The sequence below is a fragment of the Bradysia coprophila genome (genome assembly GCF_014529535.1).
Source record: "Bradysia coprophila strain Holo2 chromosome X unlocalized genomic scaffold, BU_Bcop_v1 contig_185, whole genome shotgun sequence".
NCBI lineage: Eukaryota > Metazoa > Arthropoda > Insecta > Diptera > Sciaridae > Bradysia > Bradysia coprophila.
In genome coordinates, this window is record NW_023503305.1 from 768714 (window position 1) to 788890 (window position 20177).

Consider the following 20177-nt stretch of genomic DNA (forward strand, 5'->3'; position numbering starts at 1 on the left):
CCATATTGCCCACTATATTTATTGAAATTTATATGCTTGTCGCTCTCTGTCAATCTTGTCTAAATCATATTGTTTTACATTTACCAAAAACTTATGACGATTGTCAGCATTTTCTTACAAAAATAAAAATTATCACACAAGTCTTGAAGACATGATTTCATTGAAATCACTCCAATTTTGATTCAAAAACTATTAATCAAACGTCAGTCTTACCAAAGTTGTTTGCATTACAAGTGTGATGTAATCTTACGTTATGCACTTCCATCTTTATAAAGAACCTATACCGATAGAGCAAACGGTGGAAGTAGTGCCTCTAGTGTGAAAATCATTGATCCGAGCCAAAACCGAGATCAGACCGTAGGTATCATTCGTAAAGTATGTCACGCGTGTCGGCTATTTGCATCTCTTTCAATCATATTTTCGACCATATCTTGCATCCATCATCACTTTTGCACGCGTGACATACTTGATGAACGATCCTATCGTCACAAGAAACAATGACTCATAGAACTTAGTGACATAGTTTTGGCCCGAGACATTCTTTCAATTTTTTTTTTTTTACAATGAAGCTCATTTTAGTGCAAATGTAAAAGAAAATGCAGAAGACACCATGGTCTACACTTTCGTACATTTCCACAAAAATGAGCCATGTCTCGGCTAAAAATATGTCACAAAGTTCTGTGGGTCTTTCCATCATAATTCCCTTTCTAACCATTATATTCGGCTCCAAATCAGGATGATCCAGGTTCATTTCTGAGAAATTGATTTCTCAAAATAGTCCATGACTTCACATCGTTGAGCGCACATCCTACACATATTTACAACTCACTTGTAATACATTCAACCTCTTATCACCTAAGTTCTATTTTTTGTTGTTAACCATTCACAGACGGCAATAACATCACCAGCATGGAATCCTTTACTTCTTTTAATCGAAGCATTTGCGACAGATTGAAAAAAAAATTGTTTCTTACTTCACTACTTTCAACAATAACAATCAGCTATAGTCAGTCTAAATCGCGACAACAGATGACATAGCCGTCAATAAAGGGTTAACTAAACTTCACAACCGATTTGGTACTTGTGCTCGGCATCAGTGTATTTTTCGAACTCCTTCTTGATGTATGGAAACCAGTAAATTGCAGATTGTCTGGAAAAGGAAATGGAAAGACATTTTAATGTAAAAAGATCATGCCATTACTATGGTATAGTCATGAACGCCTCAAAGTGCCACCCGCCGTGTAAATCTCTTATTTTTATTAGTCCAGTGCTTCATGTGTTTATGAGTAATTTGTTCATGACTGTACACTGCTCAAAATTGTTTGTTTTTTTTTTTTTGACTAAAAGCAGGGTCGGGTCACATACCGAGATACCTAATATTGTCATGGAAAATTCACTTGAATACTACTGAAAATCGCATTTTACAGGTGATAGAGGTATAGAAAATTACATGCTTGGTATCACCACGACCTTGCCAGATCTATTATAAGATTCGAGTGTTTCTTATCATAGCCGAGATTCGCGTTTTAATCGAGACATAATTTTTACAAAAAAGCTCCACACATTGAAAACTGCTGTTGTGTTCATGCATTGCGTAGAGTTATTCTGTGACAAGAGGTGTGGAAATCCAATTAAATGCCTGATTAGACCACAACAATTAGCGTTTGAATGCGGATATAACTAACACCACGCTCGAATCTGTTAAAATGACATGTTTCCCTCTAATTTTGTGGTAACTTAAATTACTAATTGGTTTCACACATGCAAAACATTTCCATTGTACACACAGAACAAAACACTCACTTCACATCTCTTTTCGGGCTGTACTCATTCCTGGACGTTGCTGAAAAGCAATGTGATATGGCAGCAACAGCAAACAACGACACGCCGAGAACACACAGCAAACATACCAAACCAACTTGAACGTATGGCAATATGTTGAACAGTAGATGTAATAGTACAATTAGGCCGGGCGTAAGCCTTTCAACGGATATTTCCAACCACACAATTGGTAAAACAATATTGTCGAATGGTTTCACGCGACTGTTGAACTTTGTTTTGTCTAACAGCAGATTGATTTGTAGACGCGAATGCACTCTCATTGGCACGCCCAATTGCTGTGTATGCAAGAGGAAAATTGATTGGAAAAGTTGTCACACGTGATGTCTGTTTGCACTTACGGGTTGTAGAACAATTTCGGAACCATGTTTCTCTGCATTTGGTTGAAGGCCATCAACTTCGTCAAGTAAAGTTGGATCGGATCGGTAAAAGTGAGGATATGACACTGCAGCTGGTATATCTGGAAATTATGGAACAGAAATTTATTAGATTTTGAATTGATAAACGCAATGTTGAGCTTTTCTTGGATTTAGCGGCGTTGTATTGACGAAAGAAATCCATGAAAAGGTCAACATTTACATGAACGGCGAAGAAACAAAACCCACAATTGATAAACGCAATGTAAAGAAATTAACTTCCTAATATACTAGTACGCTGAGAAGCGTGAAAAATTCCTCATCCTACCCATCCATTCATGTGGAATTATTTATGAGTGAAATTTGAAATATTAAAACGACAACAAGTTGATGAGTGATAAGTTAGACCAAAGTCTCAATCCAAAGTTTAGCATCGCCATCGACACAAACCAGTGGGCAATTTAGCAAAGATTCAAACCATCATTGATACTTCACCTCATCATAAAGAATGATGAAAAATTAGGTTTTTTTAAAGAAAAATTGTTAGGTGGTTTGGTATAGCAGTAGATTACATTGGGTGGTGCGGAAGTAATGCATCACATAACAGAGCTTCGTTTTTCCCCGTTTTTCGGCCAGAGTGTAGTTGTATACTTCGCCTTCGGTTCGGATATACAAACTTCACACCTGTCGAAAAACAATTACCAAAAACACACGAGTGCGTTTGAGAGCATCCGAAAGTTGTGTTCGTATTAATGCATTAAGCAGCACCAATGTATTCTTGACCATGTGAAAATTGATTATCACAAAGGAATTCATGTAATGGTCAACTTTCGCATGGAGCAGACAATAATGGTTAGTAGGCTACATTGGATACTGCGAAAGTAATGCATTACATCACAAACAATTGTTCGACAAGTTCCTTGTTTTCCAAGTTTTTCGACAAACTCTACACTTGTCGAAAAGACAGTTACCGAAGCTTGTTGTTCAAGAACACTCGAGTGAGTTTGCGAGTATCAGAAAGTTGTTTCCCTAGTAATGAATTACGCACCAACATCAGATGTAGTTTATTGCCCGCGCCATGCGAACGTTTATTATCACAAAGGAACTAACACGTAAAATGGGCTAAAATATTATTCGTGTAATGGATCATTTTCACAGGTGACAAACTGCCACATAAAGTTCAACTTTCCCAAGGGTCAGGCAATAAAAATTATTTACTCAACAATGAGTCCTTTGGGTTGAGTGAAATTTTCGCTTATCGCAGACACCTCGTATGAAACCAACAAGAGTCTTAGTTTTACGTAATTTTTCTCGAGAAAATGGTAATGCCATTGTCGTATGCGGATCTGAAGTTTGTTTATTTACTTAAAAATGATTATTTAAGTAGAAACTGGCGCGGTGGCAGGACGTGACAGCTAAATTGCTGTAATGCTGTTTAATGGTGATGGTAATCACTGGTTTATCTTAAAAGGTCAACATTTTATGTGGTCTGTTTTCGGTCGCATAACTTGATTGATTATGTTTTGTTTTGTTGTGCAGGAATTTCCAAGTAATTCAAAAACCCTCTGCTTCAATTGACTACCTACATAGACACAAACATTCTTTACTTACTGTAATAGCACGGCGTTATATTGCCGAGTCCTTTCCGCAAACACTTTCCCTTCGGACAGAAGCACGACGAACTGGGATCGACAACGTCACTATCGAATGCATTTTCAGTCAATTCAAAGTAGTATGCCTGCAACCCGTCTATTTCACCGGCATGATCGAATCGGATCGGCAGCGTGCGACAGAACGCTTTTCGATACACACGAAACTCTTCATTTTGTGATATGTTTTGTGGGAACAGCGTACCATCGTATGTACCACGCAGTGTATTGCATACTGTGTTTCTGTTCAAGTTTGCTCGGTTGGTTAAGTTGACCTTTTTTACGTTAAATCAATTTTTTTGGGATATTCTTACTTTGATCCGTCCTTTTCATTATTCGAGTAGCCCCAATAGTCCAATCCGGCTAATCCGTTCCACGAATCGATTGAGTAATCTCGAATCTGCGGTTTGTATGTTTCATGTGAGGTTTCATGTGTGTCTTCAATAAAAAATCAATATTTTCCCATCAAATACGCTGAACAAACAAATCGTGCGGTCTATTTACCTTTCTGATACAATGACTCAGCCATATTCATCAGTTCACTATCGATGAAATTATTCGAAAAATTCTCGTCGCCGTTGTCGTATTTGGGTTCGGTGTGCGGAACGTTGAGCTGTTTTTCGGTTTCTCGACGTTGCAGTTCCACTTGTTGCGGAAGATTCATTGTAACAGCATTCGATCCTTCGTCGAACATCTTTTGAAAGGATCACGAATGAATTGATTAGTATTTTGTCGGATGTCATTTAATTACAGAAACTTACTCTGTCTAACAATCCAAATGATTCAAATGTAATGATGCTTGGTATGACATTGGCGGCTAGTTTCACCAATGGATCATCATAGCCCCATAAGTAGTCGTCAACGGTTAGGTTGAGCATCGGCTGTGAGTTAATTGTTGCTGTCAACGTGCTGAGTGCTAAGGCTGTAGAGAAAAGCGAACGTCAGTCTTTCGCTAATGAACAACTGTTCACCATGAAGTGAACCCACAGGCCGACAAAGGCAAAATTTGGAATAAAATTCTCCATTAAAATTTACTTTACATACCAGCAAATACGGACATTTCTGCAGCTGCCGACGATGCACCTAAATATGGAATATTCGGTACGGTAACGATGTCTATTTTGGGGTCACCAATTGATCGTTCGGGTATAAATTGAACAGTCCTCTTCGGGAAATAAGTCAATGTGCCGTTACTGTTGAAGGTATAGTTGGTATGTTCCAAGAATTCGCTGCACCAAGTAACGAAAAGATATTTGTTTAAAACAAATTCTGTGAAATTCGTTTGATATTGAAGCTTACCGGTACACATAGGGTCCAACTTCTTGCAATTTTAATTTCGAATCTTCCTTATTCAGAAAAGCTTCCACATTTGTTACATTGAACACATACACACTGATGAAGACTTCAAGTGGTGGACTTTTGAATAAATAGAACAGCAAAGATCCTTCCCTGATCGACAGTTGCTGTAATTGATATAGAAAAACCGCATGATATTCGGGAACGTGTAAATCATTCGTTATTTTGTGTTACTTACATCCTTGACTATCTGTGCAATCGGATCAAATAAAACTATTAAAGAGGCAGTGCAGACGAACAGTGTACCGAGTGCTGCAAATTTGAATCGACCTGGAAACGAACCATATTCGAATTAATCTTAAAATTTGTTGAATATTGGGGAGATTTGATATGACGAATGGCCTGGTAAACGAGCCATTTTGTTAATGTGACTTAGACGAAGGAATATATAGAATCTTAGCCTAGACGAAATTGTTATGAAATTACGGGTTGTAAGTTACTCGTTATAGTTCCATCGTTTTGAAAAGTAACACTAAGAAGCCTACTGTCGAAGTTTAACATTCTTTTGATTTAAAGGAGATGGGAGATCAGAATAAATTTCCATTTAGGTTCGTTTTCTATAACAAAGACCCTTCAGAGCCAAATAAACTCGAAACTATTCCATTAAGAAAGTTTGACATTATCGCGTACCTTTACAGTGGTTATTTTCCTCTATATCATTTAGAACACGCAAAATATAAAAATTTTAATTTTATTTATCGAGCCTTTTTTTAATGCCACGATAAAAGTCGCAGAGTTTACGATTGATCGTTAAGACTACTGATACAAATTTTACGACAGACCATCAAAATATTTATGCACCCAACGCAGTTGAATGATCCCCTTTAGAACTCTCCGAGTATAAATCGGTCAAATCGGTACATGCGTCAGTACTCAAACAGCGTACGTAAAAAGTAAAATGTTTTCACTTATTGGACATAATCTTAATGGGCTCGTCAAACTACAGCCAGTTTTGGAGTTTTTACGATTGATCGTTAAATACTGATGGGTTCATTATTGATACCGAGATAAGTTTACCTAAGATCGTCAAACATATTCCGTCAGTAAACATTTTTTCACTTCAGGTAATTTCTATAATCCTCAACAGAAATGTTAAAAATGTCTTTATATGGACACTTGTAAGAAATAAGGGCATTTAAGGACAAAGTTTCAATGAAAAATTGATTATATTGGTATTGAGGTGTCGCAGACCAATTGTTGTTCTTACACACTTGATTTGGACCTTATTATAGAAGAAATATCGCCACCGAACGCTGATGGAACACACTGATTTAGTCCTTTAGTCCGCGAAGCCAAGAAATTCGACAAATTGGTCGATATTGAGGAACACGTAGTTTCCGATCTTTTGGAAACTGGAGTGATTGCATTTTAGATATTCAGATTTTCAATCAACTATTAAATATACCATTTACAAAGATCTCGATCAAGAAACTCGACTATGAATCCACAAGCGGCAGACGTATTATTGTTTGATTGTTAATTGAAAAAATATTCAAAACACGCTTGAAATATCAGGAAAATGAGGACAAAATGAGAAAAATTAGGAAAATGAAGACATTAGGGTAATTCTCTAACTCTCGTAAATCCTTCGGATACCTCTTCAGTTTATGCTTGTGAATGAAAAACTGGTAAAAATAAAGGGTTTTCATCGAAATGGGTCTAAATGAGTTTAACGTGGGGTCTGGACTCTGTTACCGACTTCTGGTAAGCTTATACTGCCTCATTCGTCCTAAATAAAAGTTTTTGTTGCAAGTATCCGATAGGTTTGTGCGGGTAAGAGAACAAACTGCATCTGAGACACACCCTAGATGACATGTTGAATCCCTGTAATATTGTCTTTACAGCAACAAGTGTACCAGGAACATTCAACTTGACTTATCAGCTTTTTTTCGTTAATAAAAAATCTGATTAGCGCATGCTTGTTACGAATGCCACTCTCTTAAAGATTTCATTTATTTTATAACTTAAAAATTAATTGGCTGATTTTAAACTGATAGACCTGCCGGCATCCCACCTTTGCCAAAGAGAAGCCGACGACACGTGCATGATTTATCACTAAACGATCTAAACAAATAAAAACTAAGCTAACAAACACCTCAAATTTTAAACACGTTTTAGAGAATCATTAAAAATTATATCGTTAATAATGAATCATTATTAATGAATGCAAACAAAATTCACATACATAAAAAAACGTAAACAAAAATAATTTGAGAGAAAAAAAAATTGTCACTTAATCCGAACCAACAACAAAATCCTAATTCTCCATCGTCTTTTTAATATTATTATAATTACAAGTTTTGTGAATTTCAGCACGTTTTATATAATTAATTTATCTCGTATCGAGACGCATCTACAACGTCACGATAAAAAAAAATATCAAGTTCAAATTCAGGACCATTAACCTGCTCTAAATGAATCCGAACATTTCTTCAAGAAAGAATTGTCTACTTCCGCAAACATCTCACTTTGCGTAGGTTAAACAAAACAAAAAAAATGCTAAATAAAAACTTGAAGAGCAAAAAAAACGGAAGGAATAAAAGATACATCAGATTAAAGCCATCAAGCTATACGTGCTACCTTTGTCGTAGACATATTATGATGGTAATGTTATAATCCAAAAATAAACGAAAAAAAAAGTTGATTTTCACTCTTTTTTATTGTCTCTCGTATTGCGTGAGTATTTCTCTGCAGATAATTATACGTGTCCATTCTGACGTCTGATGATCTACATAATCTGCCAATCTGAGCAATATACGCTGAACGATTTACATGTGAAAAATGAAGAAAAAAAAATCGCTGTGCTGTACATGTATGTCAGTCAAGAAACGTGTTTGCAAGAGTTAAGAAAAAATCGTATTAGTCACTCTTAATGGAAGGAGAGAGCTTAAAGATTATTTATGTAATGAAAGTATAACGACTATATGAACGACCTTGACCGAAAGTGAATTTATATTTTCTGATATATAGGTGGATTAATTCAACAAAAATGATTTATTGGTGCCTTAGCGTTATTCAAATTGGTTGTCTGGGGAAAGTAATCAATAATGCTTATATTTCCGGCGTCCGTTTACATCAAAACTTTTGATTGACTTTTAGACACGTCATTATTTTTCTATAATTGAAAATGTTAACTGATTTCATTTCTCCCGAAATTATAAAACATGGTGCATGGAATGCCTCTTCGGTTGTCTCCAAAAACAATGGAGCGCTTTGCTCACATGAAATATGCATTTACTTTGCCTATTCAGGTAAAGCACAGTACGGACGTGGTTCCACATTTGAATTTAGTCGAGTAGTAATACTGCTCTTTGCTTCGATATTTGGAACCACGGGCGTAATGTACTATAAATATACCCAGACGATACATTCATTCAGACCAAGAATTTTTTTTTTTTCTTCAACAGTACAACGAATCAAGCATTGAAATAAACGGCTATTCATCTGCTATCGATACTTTGGCTGGTCCTGGTGTTATCTTATATAGAGGAAAAAATATCGAAGTAATAGATTTTGTATGAAACGCTGTTAAAAATTATGTTTTTTCCTGGCAGTAAGACTAAGTTTCCCTATCCTTTTTTTTGTCCAGAATATTTTCCAGTTTTCCGCACTTTTTATATCAGCAAATAGAAGGCACTTACACAAATGAAGTAGCAGATTTTATAATTTTATTACGATACGCATGCCGTTTCTAAAAAGCTAATTTCTTTACTGATATAGAATCGACCTACATCACTTTCGTGCCATATACTCCAAATAAAATCATTGAACCATGTGTTCCTTTTGATGTGAGAGTTATAATAGATAAACTATGTCGAAAGAGTTTAAATACAAACATACGTTGGTTGTGTTATTCAATTCGCCATGTTATATCTACTACCAGCCGCTTTTAACACATTTCAAACGAATTAATATGCAATTCATTTAAATTTACATGGAAATAACCTTGAAAGCATATGAATTTCACCAAATTTTATTTGAAAAAATGCACCTAAGCATATGGTGTGTATATACCTATAATGGTGATCTTGGTCTACTTTCCACTAAGCCAATAAACACCCAAATTTTGATGCGAAACATCGTTACAAATTAGGCATCGACAATCGTAAGAATGATCTTAATATTAAGCCAACGCAGAGTAAAATAAGTGATTAAGCGGACGTACCACATTTGCTATTCGATAGATGAACAAGGAAAATTACCCGAGGTAACAACCGACAAGGAAAGCGTTCCACCTAGCATTTCTCGCTAAATATATTTTTCTTGCGGCATTCCGGTAATATAATTAATGGAAATGAAATGAAAAGCAACCCTTATTCCTAAACTTATTGTTAAACTTTTGCAATAGAGTCGTATACCCTGAAGACGAAATGTAACAAAAAAAATCAATTTGCTTTGAATTTACAATTGCATTATATTGCAAAATGCTCATATTACGATATTCAGTTTTATGTGAAATGTGAATGTTGCTGGCGATAGTGTTTCTGCAATTTCTCACTTGGGTTTTTCTGGTTTAACAAGGGAACATTTTATTTTAATCATAGATAAATCTCGTTATACTTAAGACGAATGGGATTTACTAGTGGATTTTTGGAACAAGTGAAACTTACATAGGAATAGTTCGAAGTTCTCAGAAATCAGGCTGATTCCAGGTTGGAAAGTAATTGACAATCAGTACATTAGTTATCGCTTCCACTTTGGCATAAAAATTACTTTGACCCATATATGTAACCCAGCCGAAATGGTGTTCGTCTACTAGATAGAAGATCAATCTAGTTGTTGAACTACTGATTCTAACTTTGCTAACTTTGCCCTAGGTTGAAAAATAGGGAAACGTCTCATGAAAGAATATATTTACAAAACATAAACCACACCAACTCCCGAATAAGAAACTAAGATGGTACATCCAAAGGTTATCTTTGTTCATCATTAGACAACATTACTCAATTGAATGAACCGGTTGAATTCTACTACTAGCAATAGACCACCATCAATAAGGAACATCACCACGAAATACACGCGGCACCTCTTGTATCAATCAATCAACAGGTGAGGCAGTTCATGAACTTTCATGCGTTTACCGAGACCACGATCGTATTACGTTTCATTAAAAAAAAGTGTGGGTGCCACCACAATTTATCCTTCATAAAACACATTAGATTATATCGATGAAATCGTTCAACATCTCAAATGGCAATTTTCTGTTGAATTTTAATTTCCTGTTTATAACAAGGAAAAATGTCGAAGACATAATTTATAAGCATTCTATCCATTTAAGCTGACAAAACAGATGTCTGCAAACATTCTAAATTCAAATGCGTTCGTTGATCTCACATACAGCAGGTAAGTGTAGTGTGTCTTTTCACGACTCGTCAAGACCACAAAATATTAAGCAATTTTATTCGAACCGAGAGTGAAAAAAATTGGATATATTTGTGCGAATCAAATAAAAAAATTGCATAATTCACGTTGCCCAACGATAATATTGAGTATGAATATACAGTTACATATAAACACTTATATTTGGCACAATATGTGAGCGGTCTCTTTTTCGCATGGTCATATTCGGACAGCAAGTTTCGATTTCTCAATTTCTGATAGTGTATAAGGTCATTAACGGCGACAAAAATATTGTTTGACAACAAATTTATTAGCATAGACTCGTACACATATCTGTCGACAGAGGCTCATGAAAATATTGAATTCAAATCTGTCATACTTAAGAGACTGAGTCTCCCTAAATTATTCTGAAAATCATTTGTTCTCCTCAGCCTCAATAAAAATGCCGCTTCCGCGAAAACAGCGAATTTGGACATGCCTTTTAAAATTACTCGATTAGTCGATTTTTTCTCTTTCCGTTGACCATAATTTTTCGTACGAATTTTTACGTTGCATCACACTTACGAGCATTGAATGAGTAACCATGGCTCGATTTATCTTTTTTTTCTCGTGAATTTAATTTTGAGTATTTTATCGTTGCAATATTGTAGAGTTGAAGTATATTTCAAATATTGTTATATGTTCACAACCAAACCCATAATAAATAACGTTTATTGCTGCCGCGACTATATTGCAGATTTAATTCCTCATATTATACGAGTAATTATTGCAGATGTTGAGAGAGCCAACTGCTAATACCATATTTTAATGCCTACATTATTTTAATCAATTTGTCGATGAATAAGGTGTCCGAACTATGGAAATGTAATGTTTTCGCACAGAAATCGGTGTCTAGGTGTTATTGACCGTTTTTCAGATAATGCGGAAAAGCTTTTTTTTATTTACCAGCAATAAGTATCGTACAAAGAAAAATATTAATATTACAATTGCACATGCACAGGTACTTCAATCGAATTATTAAATTAGCAAACACCTGACTAATTGTCATAATTAGTATTTATGTCAGCAATATCTGTTGGGAGATTCATATATAGTCAAAGAATGGTTATATGAACGCATTTACTCTGTGTGATAGAGTAAACTAAAATGCATTGATCCCACTATACTTAGCTTCTTTAAAGAAGACTGTAATTACAGACAGGGCGGGAGTGACCACTTGATAATCGATCGGGAGATTTCTGAAAAAAAAAAATTGCCGGCCCGAACCGCATGGAAGGAAACAAACGGCCCATCGGGCTACACCAGATCGCCCACTTTGACCAATTTGGGCCTGATAAAAGGGGAGATTGGTTATAATATTGTTTCGTTAGGGAAGATAACACAACGTGAAAGCAAACAACCGTCAGTGCAATACAATGTTTTGTGAGATTGTAGTCTAATGTTTGAGCTTTTTTTTACAAAAGCTCGATTATATTAACTGATAGTCTACATTTTAAAAGAATATTTTATTCAGCCGGCAATGCATTTTTAATGTTCGGCGTAATTCTTTCATTTATGTGTTTTATGTGTTCGATGCGATGAAGTGAAAGGACAACCTGATATTGTTCGGCGAAAATAATCTGCTGAATCATTGTGATTATATTTCAATAACATTCATTAGTCATTCGTTGGATCGTAGGTATTTGGGAATTATAGCAATTCCAATTAATTTACATTGTGAATGTGAACCTCCTAACCATGCGGACAGGTCTTTGGAAAACGAAAGAAGAAATATCGCATCTAGGCTTTCTGGCCTAAACCAGAAAAAAGCTTAAACAATGGCACTAAAGCTATCCTCTAGAGAACTTGAAGAAAATAAAACGAAATTTACAAACACACATTGAAGGTTGTGAAAGCTTGTTGGAAATTTAGCAAGTCTTGTTCTTTGATTGATACGAAAATGGAACGAATAATGCGGCTTGTATAGTGTGGTATATTGACTGGTAACTCATTGCGTTCCAGGAAATTTTGCTGAGTCAATCTAACTGTATTGAACTTTAATTGATTTGTTTCTCACTGAGAAGCGGCCGTTACCACTACAACCCATAGTGGTGCTTAGGTGCTAGCGGCTTGTCGCTGTTTGCCCTAAATTAGGGCCCCTTATTCTCAAACGAAAATGTGTAAAATAAATAACTGAAGAATGTCTTGACTTGGAACTTGGACAGTAGTCCCTCAAGTTCGAGTTGCGACAGCTGAGTAGAAATCAATCAACAGACCAAAATTTCACACAATTTTTTTTTTGCTTTAATTGTACATTGCGTACGCAACCTACGCTGTGTTAAATCATTTATATTCGGTCGACAAAATTTTTAATTGATTTTTACGAATGGTCTAATTGTCTACACATGTTTCTATAATTGTTGCTAATATACGATGAAATAAATTAAATTCAAATTTTTATCATTTTAAAATATTTTGAAGGGAATCGTCTAGGTCATAGCCGAAATCAGTGCCAACACTTCGTCAGCTTTTACTAACCAAATCCACCCACCGAACAACAGCTTTATAAAGAATCAATTTCTTGTCGTAATAAATAATTCCGTAACAATGAAATTCATTCATCGAAGATTTTTTTAAAGCAAAATATAAAAAAAATGAATCTGTTTTTACAAGATCACGACAATTTCCTTGTACATTTAGAGGTGCAAGGTTAAAAAATCATTTGAGTTCTTTTTATTATTTACACATTGGACTACACTTAACAGAGTCATAAATTGTTTATAGCTGCAATATTTGTGCGTGTAATCTCGGAGGAAAACTGTTTTGTTCATTGGGCCAGTAGAATTGGTTGACACATTAAATTACATAAAGGCAATTTTTATGACCAATTTTTAAGACTAAATTCGATGTTTCATGTTTATTTTCACGCAAATAATCGTACTGACGCTTTCAGTGAATTAGCCCATGAACCTGATAAAGATGAGATATGACTTTGTTCACACGGTATGTTATTTTTTTTCTTGTATTTTAAATCTAAATAAAGGTAAAACCAGTTTACTAGGTACATCTAAAGTTTAAATAGCCTCACCTTGTAGTATTATGTTTTGTGGGCAAATAAAATTTGTAAATTTCCGTAAACCTGCGTAAGTCAAACTTTTCTTCGTTTATTATATTGTCATGCGTCATTATATCAATCAGTTATTACGATCTTGATCACGGAGAAACCACAACGATGTGCGAAAATTCAATGGAAGTTAAATAAATTGAAAAAAGTACCGATGATTCTGCACAGGCCCGGAAATTTTCGCATGATAATTTGGAGACAATGGACAACAAAATTGAACGGCAATCGATTCGCAGGGTCGAAGAAGCGACAAGTCAATGTCTAGCAAATACAGGACAATATTTTAGGAAAAATTCCGAGTAAGTGGGTAAACGACGTCATATGATTTCTGGAACTCGATAATTGGATAGAAGTTTTCACAAAGATTTTTTATTCTAAACGCACATACATTGTGCCTCTAAAGATGCTCCGATTTGTTTACAGATTTAATTTAAAAAAATATTTTAACAAAAATATAGGCAGTACAGCCGCCACAGGGTCTGGTATTGGTAAATTCATTTAATGAATATACTGAAATGTTATGTACAGAAGATTACCGAAATTTGCTTAAAATTTACTGAATTTACCGAAATATAAATTCGGGACGTTTTCGGTAAACTTCAGTAAATTTCGGTAATCTTTGGTAAATTTCGGCCAAAATCGAAAGATCGAAACAGGGACAGTCACAAAAATTCTGCTTTGATCACTGCAATAATTCTGTGTACGATTCAATCACGATCAACAAAATTACCACTTTTGGTTATCAAATATTCAGTTTTACTCAGATTATCTTCTAACAAATTTCTATTTCAAGCTAACAAACAGCTTTTAAGAGCCTGAATGTTTGTGGATAAATTATTTGGCATCGGTAAAATATTCGGCGGCTGTAGGTTTCGAGGAAAATTACATTTTTTCAGTTAAGTCTAAAAATAATCGGTGCATTTTAGAGGCATACCGAAGAACAACTTTTTGTTTAGAATAATATTTTACCTCTATTAAAAATAGCTTGGTATGTTCACAGCACACAGATAGATTCATTCAATATCTGAAGAGCTATGTTTGATTGAGACTGTTAGCATCGTCAGCATTTGAGTTTTTGAACAGTCAGAAATTCACGTAATCACTAAAAACAAAGACGGGAGCTTACACTTCTACGATTCCATTTAAATTTACTGTTATGTGTACTTAAAGTTTGCTACTTAAAATCTTCTGAATTTATACTTACGAAAACTCTCCGAATCAAATTTAATTGCCTTGAACTTTGAAACGGTTGAACTTGGCGGCAACATTTTCGTTTATATTTTCAATTATTCTGAAACGAAAAACAAAAACATTTTATCAGCCTCAGCAAAATCAATGCCTATAATATACCACATAGGTACGCATTACATAAATGTATCGTTATCACAGTAAAATAATAAAAAGAAAAAAAAATGAAATGAAAGAAATCTTCTCGTTCATTCATTCCACCAAATCTCTTTGTGTACACCTTCAAACAATGAAATTATTATAAAATCCTGTACCGCGTTTCCTTTGAATTATGTTTACTACAAGCTTGCCCAAAAAAAAAGATTTCAAATTATAAGGTATGCCATTCAGACCATTCAGTGTAAACAAGTTCATTAATTACATCAACAAGAAAATTGAAATTACTGCGTGTGTATAAACATTAAATTATAAATTCGAAAATTATATTTCGTTTTGTTATTCGTAGAATTTTTGGGAAGGCAATTGGATTATAAATTCACATCACAGGCTTGCATGAAAACCTTTTTATTATTTTATAAATTGTCAAAATATTTAATTTTACCATTTTTTTCGTCGAACATTAATAAATATAAAAAACAATGATCACTGATCAATTGTTTTATTATCATTACGTTACTGTTTTTTAAGAACAGAAAGGAATATTATGAGATCGTGTTAATATTTGCGGAATGCATTGCAATAAAAACAGTTAATAATATTGAATAATGTGTTTTAGGTACAGTGAACGACATCTCAAATGTCTCACTGTCATTTTTTTTTCAGAGAATGTCATTGTGAATTTGCAATGACACAATAAAATTCTCAGAAAAATTTGACAGTGAGACATTTGAGATGTCGTTCACTGTATATAAAAATACGACTCAGTTTTATGTAAGTTCATAAAAGGTTCAGTGCGTATACTTGCGTCAGTATAATTTATGTAAAACAGCAACTAATTTCGATTTAAAAAGAAAAGAAAAAAAACTGCTAAGAAGTACCTACTTAGCGCTTAATTGAAGATCAGATACACAAAGTCATGTTCAATATCTCAATGATTTAAGCGAGACCATTTATCTTTATCGCTGGCTTTGTTTAGTCAGTGTTAATTATATAGGTAATCTTTTTGAAAAGGTCAAGTTCAAAATTATTGTCAAGAAAGAAAAAAAAAATAGAAAAGTTTGCACTGACTGTACCAGCAATAGTGAGTTTTCCATATTAGACCAAGTCAGAGCCTTTTTATTTACATAAAAAATTGTTGTAAATCTATTATCATTCGATGAATTTATTCTTCCATTTAATGCCTCACACTGCTGGATGTTATTGACTTTAATGTTCCGGATGAGTTCTGGTCATTAGTCTAGACATCACATTTTGACATTTCCATATTGATTTTGTTTAAAAACGTTAAATAAACGTTCTCAATATTGTGAATGTTAATGATTCGAAAAGACGTAAACATTTACGTTCATTCACAAGAAAGAAATATGAAGAAAAAAAACCTATGACTGTGCGTAGAAATCTTAGACAATTTGGCTGCTTGTTTGCACATCAGCTGAACGCAAATAATCATTACGTTTTTATATAATTTCACACCGAATTTTCACGTGTAATTGTTTAGGAAAGGCGGCAATTATGTTTGACGCATTTTGTTGTACTTCTGTGTATATCGACGCAGAGTATAGGATTTTACACGCGAAAATTTAAACGGATATAACAGAAGGTTTGGTATCGTTCACCAATGATGCAGAGGAAATAAATTTCTGACTTATTTTCCGTCTAAATGTAGTCTCATACCACTAAGAAGTGGATTTATATTAACTCGCCGTATTCAAAAGAGAAGTTGATTTAATCCATACAGCTCACAAAACTACACTGAAAAGTTTTGTCCCTTTTTGAAATATTCGACAAGCTCCAATGGAGCTGCTCCACCCACAGTCAAATTTTATTCTGAGAATTCGAACCACTTTATTTGTCATTTACTTAGAATAAATATTGGGCACCAAATTCACTTAAATCTCGTATATGTAAGACAGTTGTAGATATAAGAGGGGTAAAGTTTCCATTAAAAGAAAAAAGGAAAATGAGTTGGACCAGAAAATAGTTTCAAAGGTTCCACACTGGAAGCAAAAGAGGCTTCCGTTCAAGTTCTTTCTCTCATCGCAAGGAAAATTTGCAAATTTACTCTAAAGAATTCAGTTGCCACATACAAAACCTTTTTCAATTTTTTAAGTTCCTTTAAATTCCATGCAGAAGAAGATTTTTTTACCTCTTCCCATTATACAACTACCTAAAACCGGCAAAACCGGCTGTGTAAGCTTACTAAAAAAAGCTTTTTATTAATTAGAAAACTCTTTATAATAAACCAAAAAAAAGAGTGGTGACCAATCTCTGATCAGGTGTCTTACATCTGCAATGTTTTAGAAGATTCTTACATTTTGTATTAAGATTCTACCACATTATTAACAGTGGAACAGAAACCTACATTTTGTGAACAATTTAAATGGCTCAGTTTGCTTCACTCTTATTATAAGATGAGGGTCGTCACTTATGAACGGATCCTTGACCCAAACATGTTTATGTAATCCCTGGACGTTTCATTTAAAAATTACGAAACTAATTTTTGTGGAAGTGAGACTTTTTACGATGATTATGTACAAAAACGAATACTTCGAAAACAGTTTTTCTCACCTAATTTGCTCGAACGAAATTGCTGAATTTAATTCTTGATTTTTTTTTCATAACCAATGCAAAACTAAACAAACTAACAGACTCACAGAAAAACGTTAGAAACTTTCTTTCCACTCAATGCTAATAATACAACCAACTTCAACCGACTACCTTGGTCAACTTAAGATTGTAGCCTCATTGCACTCTCACTATTCTATTATCAGAATTGAAACGACCTTAAAAAACCCCGAAATTTTCTCGTATTGCGGCCGAAAAGACGGTAACGGTTTTAATAACAATGACTAAATCAATATAAACAACAAAAGTAAAATTACAGAGTGCGTACGACATACACACTGAAATCAACGTAACCATCAAACCATAACCGATATTTTCGTCTGCTTAGAACCTTCAAAATACCTGGATAACACTCAAAGCATTCCATAAGGTTTATCAATAGGCACTCAATAGATTAGACAATGTTAAGGCCATCAAACCAATGAATTAAAAATAATAATTTGTTTTTTCTTAACAGAAAATCCACAACAATAATTTCATTATCGCACTAGCTGACCCAGGAAATATTATATATTTATACACATCTGGTATAAGGTGTGAGCAGATTGGCTTCATATTGTTTTAATTTATCAGAACTAATCATCTTATCGGAATCTTCTTGGTATCACTATTTTCGTTACTTAAATCACATTGATGCGTATTTTTTGTTTCTTTTTATTACAAACCGACGAGTGGTTTGTTAAGCCACGACAAAATTGGGAATTCTATTCTATCAAAAATGTGTCGATATTTTGTTGTCCTAGAATCCGAAATGTGCACTGTTTTGGTTCATTGCAAGTTCTCATCTAGCTTTTGTTTTTTTGTTAAAAATTTCTTAATTTTTTTCGCAAGCATAACAGATACAATTTTCAGCAATGTGCCAACAATTAAAAAAAAAATTAAAAATTTTTAATGTTGAAGCATGTTGAAAATTTAAACGTAACGCTGTGTGCTGCATTCGTAATTATTGTCAAATATCTTGAAAGCATCCCAATCAAAGTTACATAAGTTCATGTTAAAATCGCTTAAAATGCAAACGGAAAAATAATATAAAAAATTTAAACCAAACATTATGCCTGGGTATTGTTTTGCATAATTACCAAATTCTCTTAAATAACTTTAAAATTTAACTTTCGTTATCTAATTGGTGAATAGAAGATTCGATTCGTTAAAAGGTTTTTGTGTTTTCAAATAAAAACTGCGTGGACTCGATGGATGTAATGTTGTGTTATACTTATAAAACAAAAACTTAACGGTTATTCAATGGAACTTACTCTATTTAAATTAAATTTATTTTTTATCACTGCACTTGTTGTCAATTTCTTTTCTTTTTCTATGTCACAAAAAGTTCTATGTTCGTTTTTAAATGTTCTCTCGTACGACTGTCCAAATGTTCTAAAAAAAACAGTCCCAACTTATCACTTTTATTATTAGCAGACACAAATTGTTCAATTTATCGATTCTCTTTTCTTGTACATTGCATGTAACTCTATAGCATTGAATGTGGACAAAAACTTCATATTTCACTTTTCATTTCATTCACTTCTTGTGCTAACGATCGATCAACAACGAAAGCTTCGACAAAATGATCTCGCAATTTAGCATGTTAACACTTTATATATATGTGAATAACGAATAAAAATTTTTCTTGAAATTTCAAAGTTTTGTTAATCTCGTTCAACAAAAAAAAATATTGACCACAACGTGTTCAGTGAGTTAGTTGATCTTAGATTTTGTTTTAAAGTCGCGTTGTCGTATATTTATCTGTATATTAACATCGTTATATATACAGCATTGTATACGACACGGTACGTTTATAAAATTAATATTGTCGAGTATATGCCATTCGTGTAGTGGCTTCAGACTTGATCACATTTTGATCGGAGAAGCAAATAATATTTTATATGCGATCTTGTCAGACACACACGTACCCCCAGTTCAGAACCATATTATTCGTTCGCACGTATTAATATACTTAAAATCGATTGACACATATTATATTGAATTAAGAAAAACATGAATGAATTTTGTCTTTTTTTTATGCAATTTCAGTTACATTGTATGTTATATTGCTTATACTCACAGAGAGTGTGTTTATCTATTGGCTATGTTCAAAAAATTAAAAAATAAAAAGTTTATTGCCTAACGCCGATACCTAGTGGGTTTTTTTGAGATTCGTTTTTGCCGATGCATATATTGTTTAGTAACGTTTAACCTTCAAAGTTAAATTTCTTTGATTTTGTTTTTTTTTATGAAATCGTTATGAACAAATTTTTCGGTTAAAGTGCGTAAATTAATTGGATTCAGGAGGAATATTTACCGATATTTTAAGTGGAATAATTTCGACTCTAAGTCATTCAGAAATCGTATTGTGAAAAGTAAATTTAATTTACGATACGACCAACGAATGTTGGGTGGATTTTAATGGTATTTTTGCTATAGGAAACATTGTGTTCGATACAATACAAGAGAGAATGACTTGGTCTTTTTTAATTATATTTTCCTTAATGATTTTCTTCAGATTTGGTCACGTAATCGCCAAATCTGACGACATATTTGTTACATATTTCAGTCTTTCTGTTC

The 20177-nt window shown here is 33.9% G+C and overlaps 1 protein-coding gene across 2 annotated transcripts; it reads right to left on the reverse strand.

Annotated features, from left to right (window-relative positions):
- Window positions 1-282: 282 nt before the first annotated feature.
- LOC119068459 (scavenger receptor class B member 1) lies at window positions 283-18912 on the reverse strand. 2 transcript variants are annotated; one of them, XM_037172044.1, is made up of 12 exons: window positions 18869-18912; window positions 14848-14934; window positions 5379-5470; window positions 5144-5307; window positions 4889-5073; window positions 4606-4766; window positions 4349-4538; window positions 4159-4282; window positions 3807-4087; window positions 2181-2299; window positions 1804-2117; window positions 283-1150 (listed from the first exon to the last, which is right to left on the reverse strand). In XM_037172044.1, the coding sequence occupies exons 2-12, from the start codon at window positions 14909-14911 to the stop codon at window positions 1057-1059; spliced, it is 1788 nt and encodes a 595-aa protein (XP_037027939.1). In that variant the 5' UTR covers window positions 14912-14934; window positions 18869-18912; the 3' UTR covers window positions 283-1056. The 2 variants fall into 2 exon arrangements, with proteins under 2 accessions (XP_037027939.1, XP_037027940.1); XM_037172045.1 differs by lacking the exon at window positions 18869-18912 and adding an exon at window positions 17559-17684.
- Between the last annotated feature and the right edge of the window lie 1265 nt (window positions 18913-20177).

Bases quoted from the DNA above. Each gene is read 5' to 3' on its own strand.
- LOC119068459 (XM_037172044.1), bottom strand. From the start codon at position 14,911: ATGTTGCCGCCAAGTTCAACCGTTTCAAAGTTCAAGGCAATTAAATTT. The intron at 4,767-4,888 runs GTATGTAAAGTA...TTTTCTCTACAG, and splicing joins AGAAATGTCCGTATTTGCTG to CCTTAGCACTCAGCACGTTG. The intron at 1,151-1,803 runs GTGAGTGTTTTG...TTCCTTTTCCAG, and splicing joins AGCCCGAAAAGAGATGTGAA to ACAATCTGCAATTTACTGGT.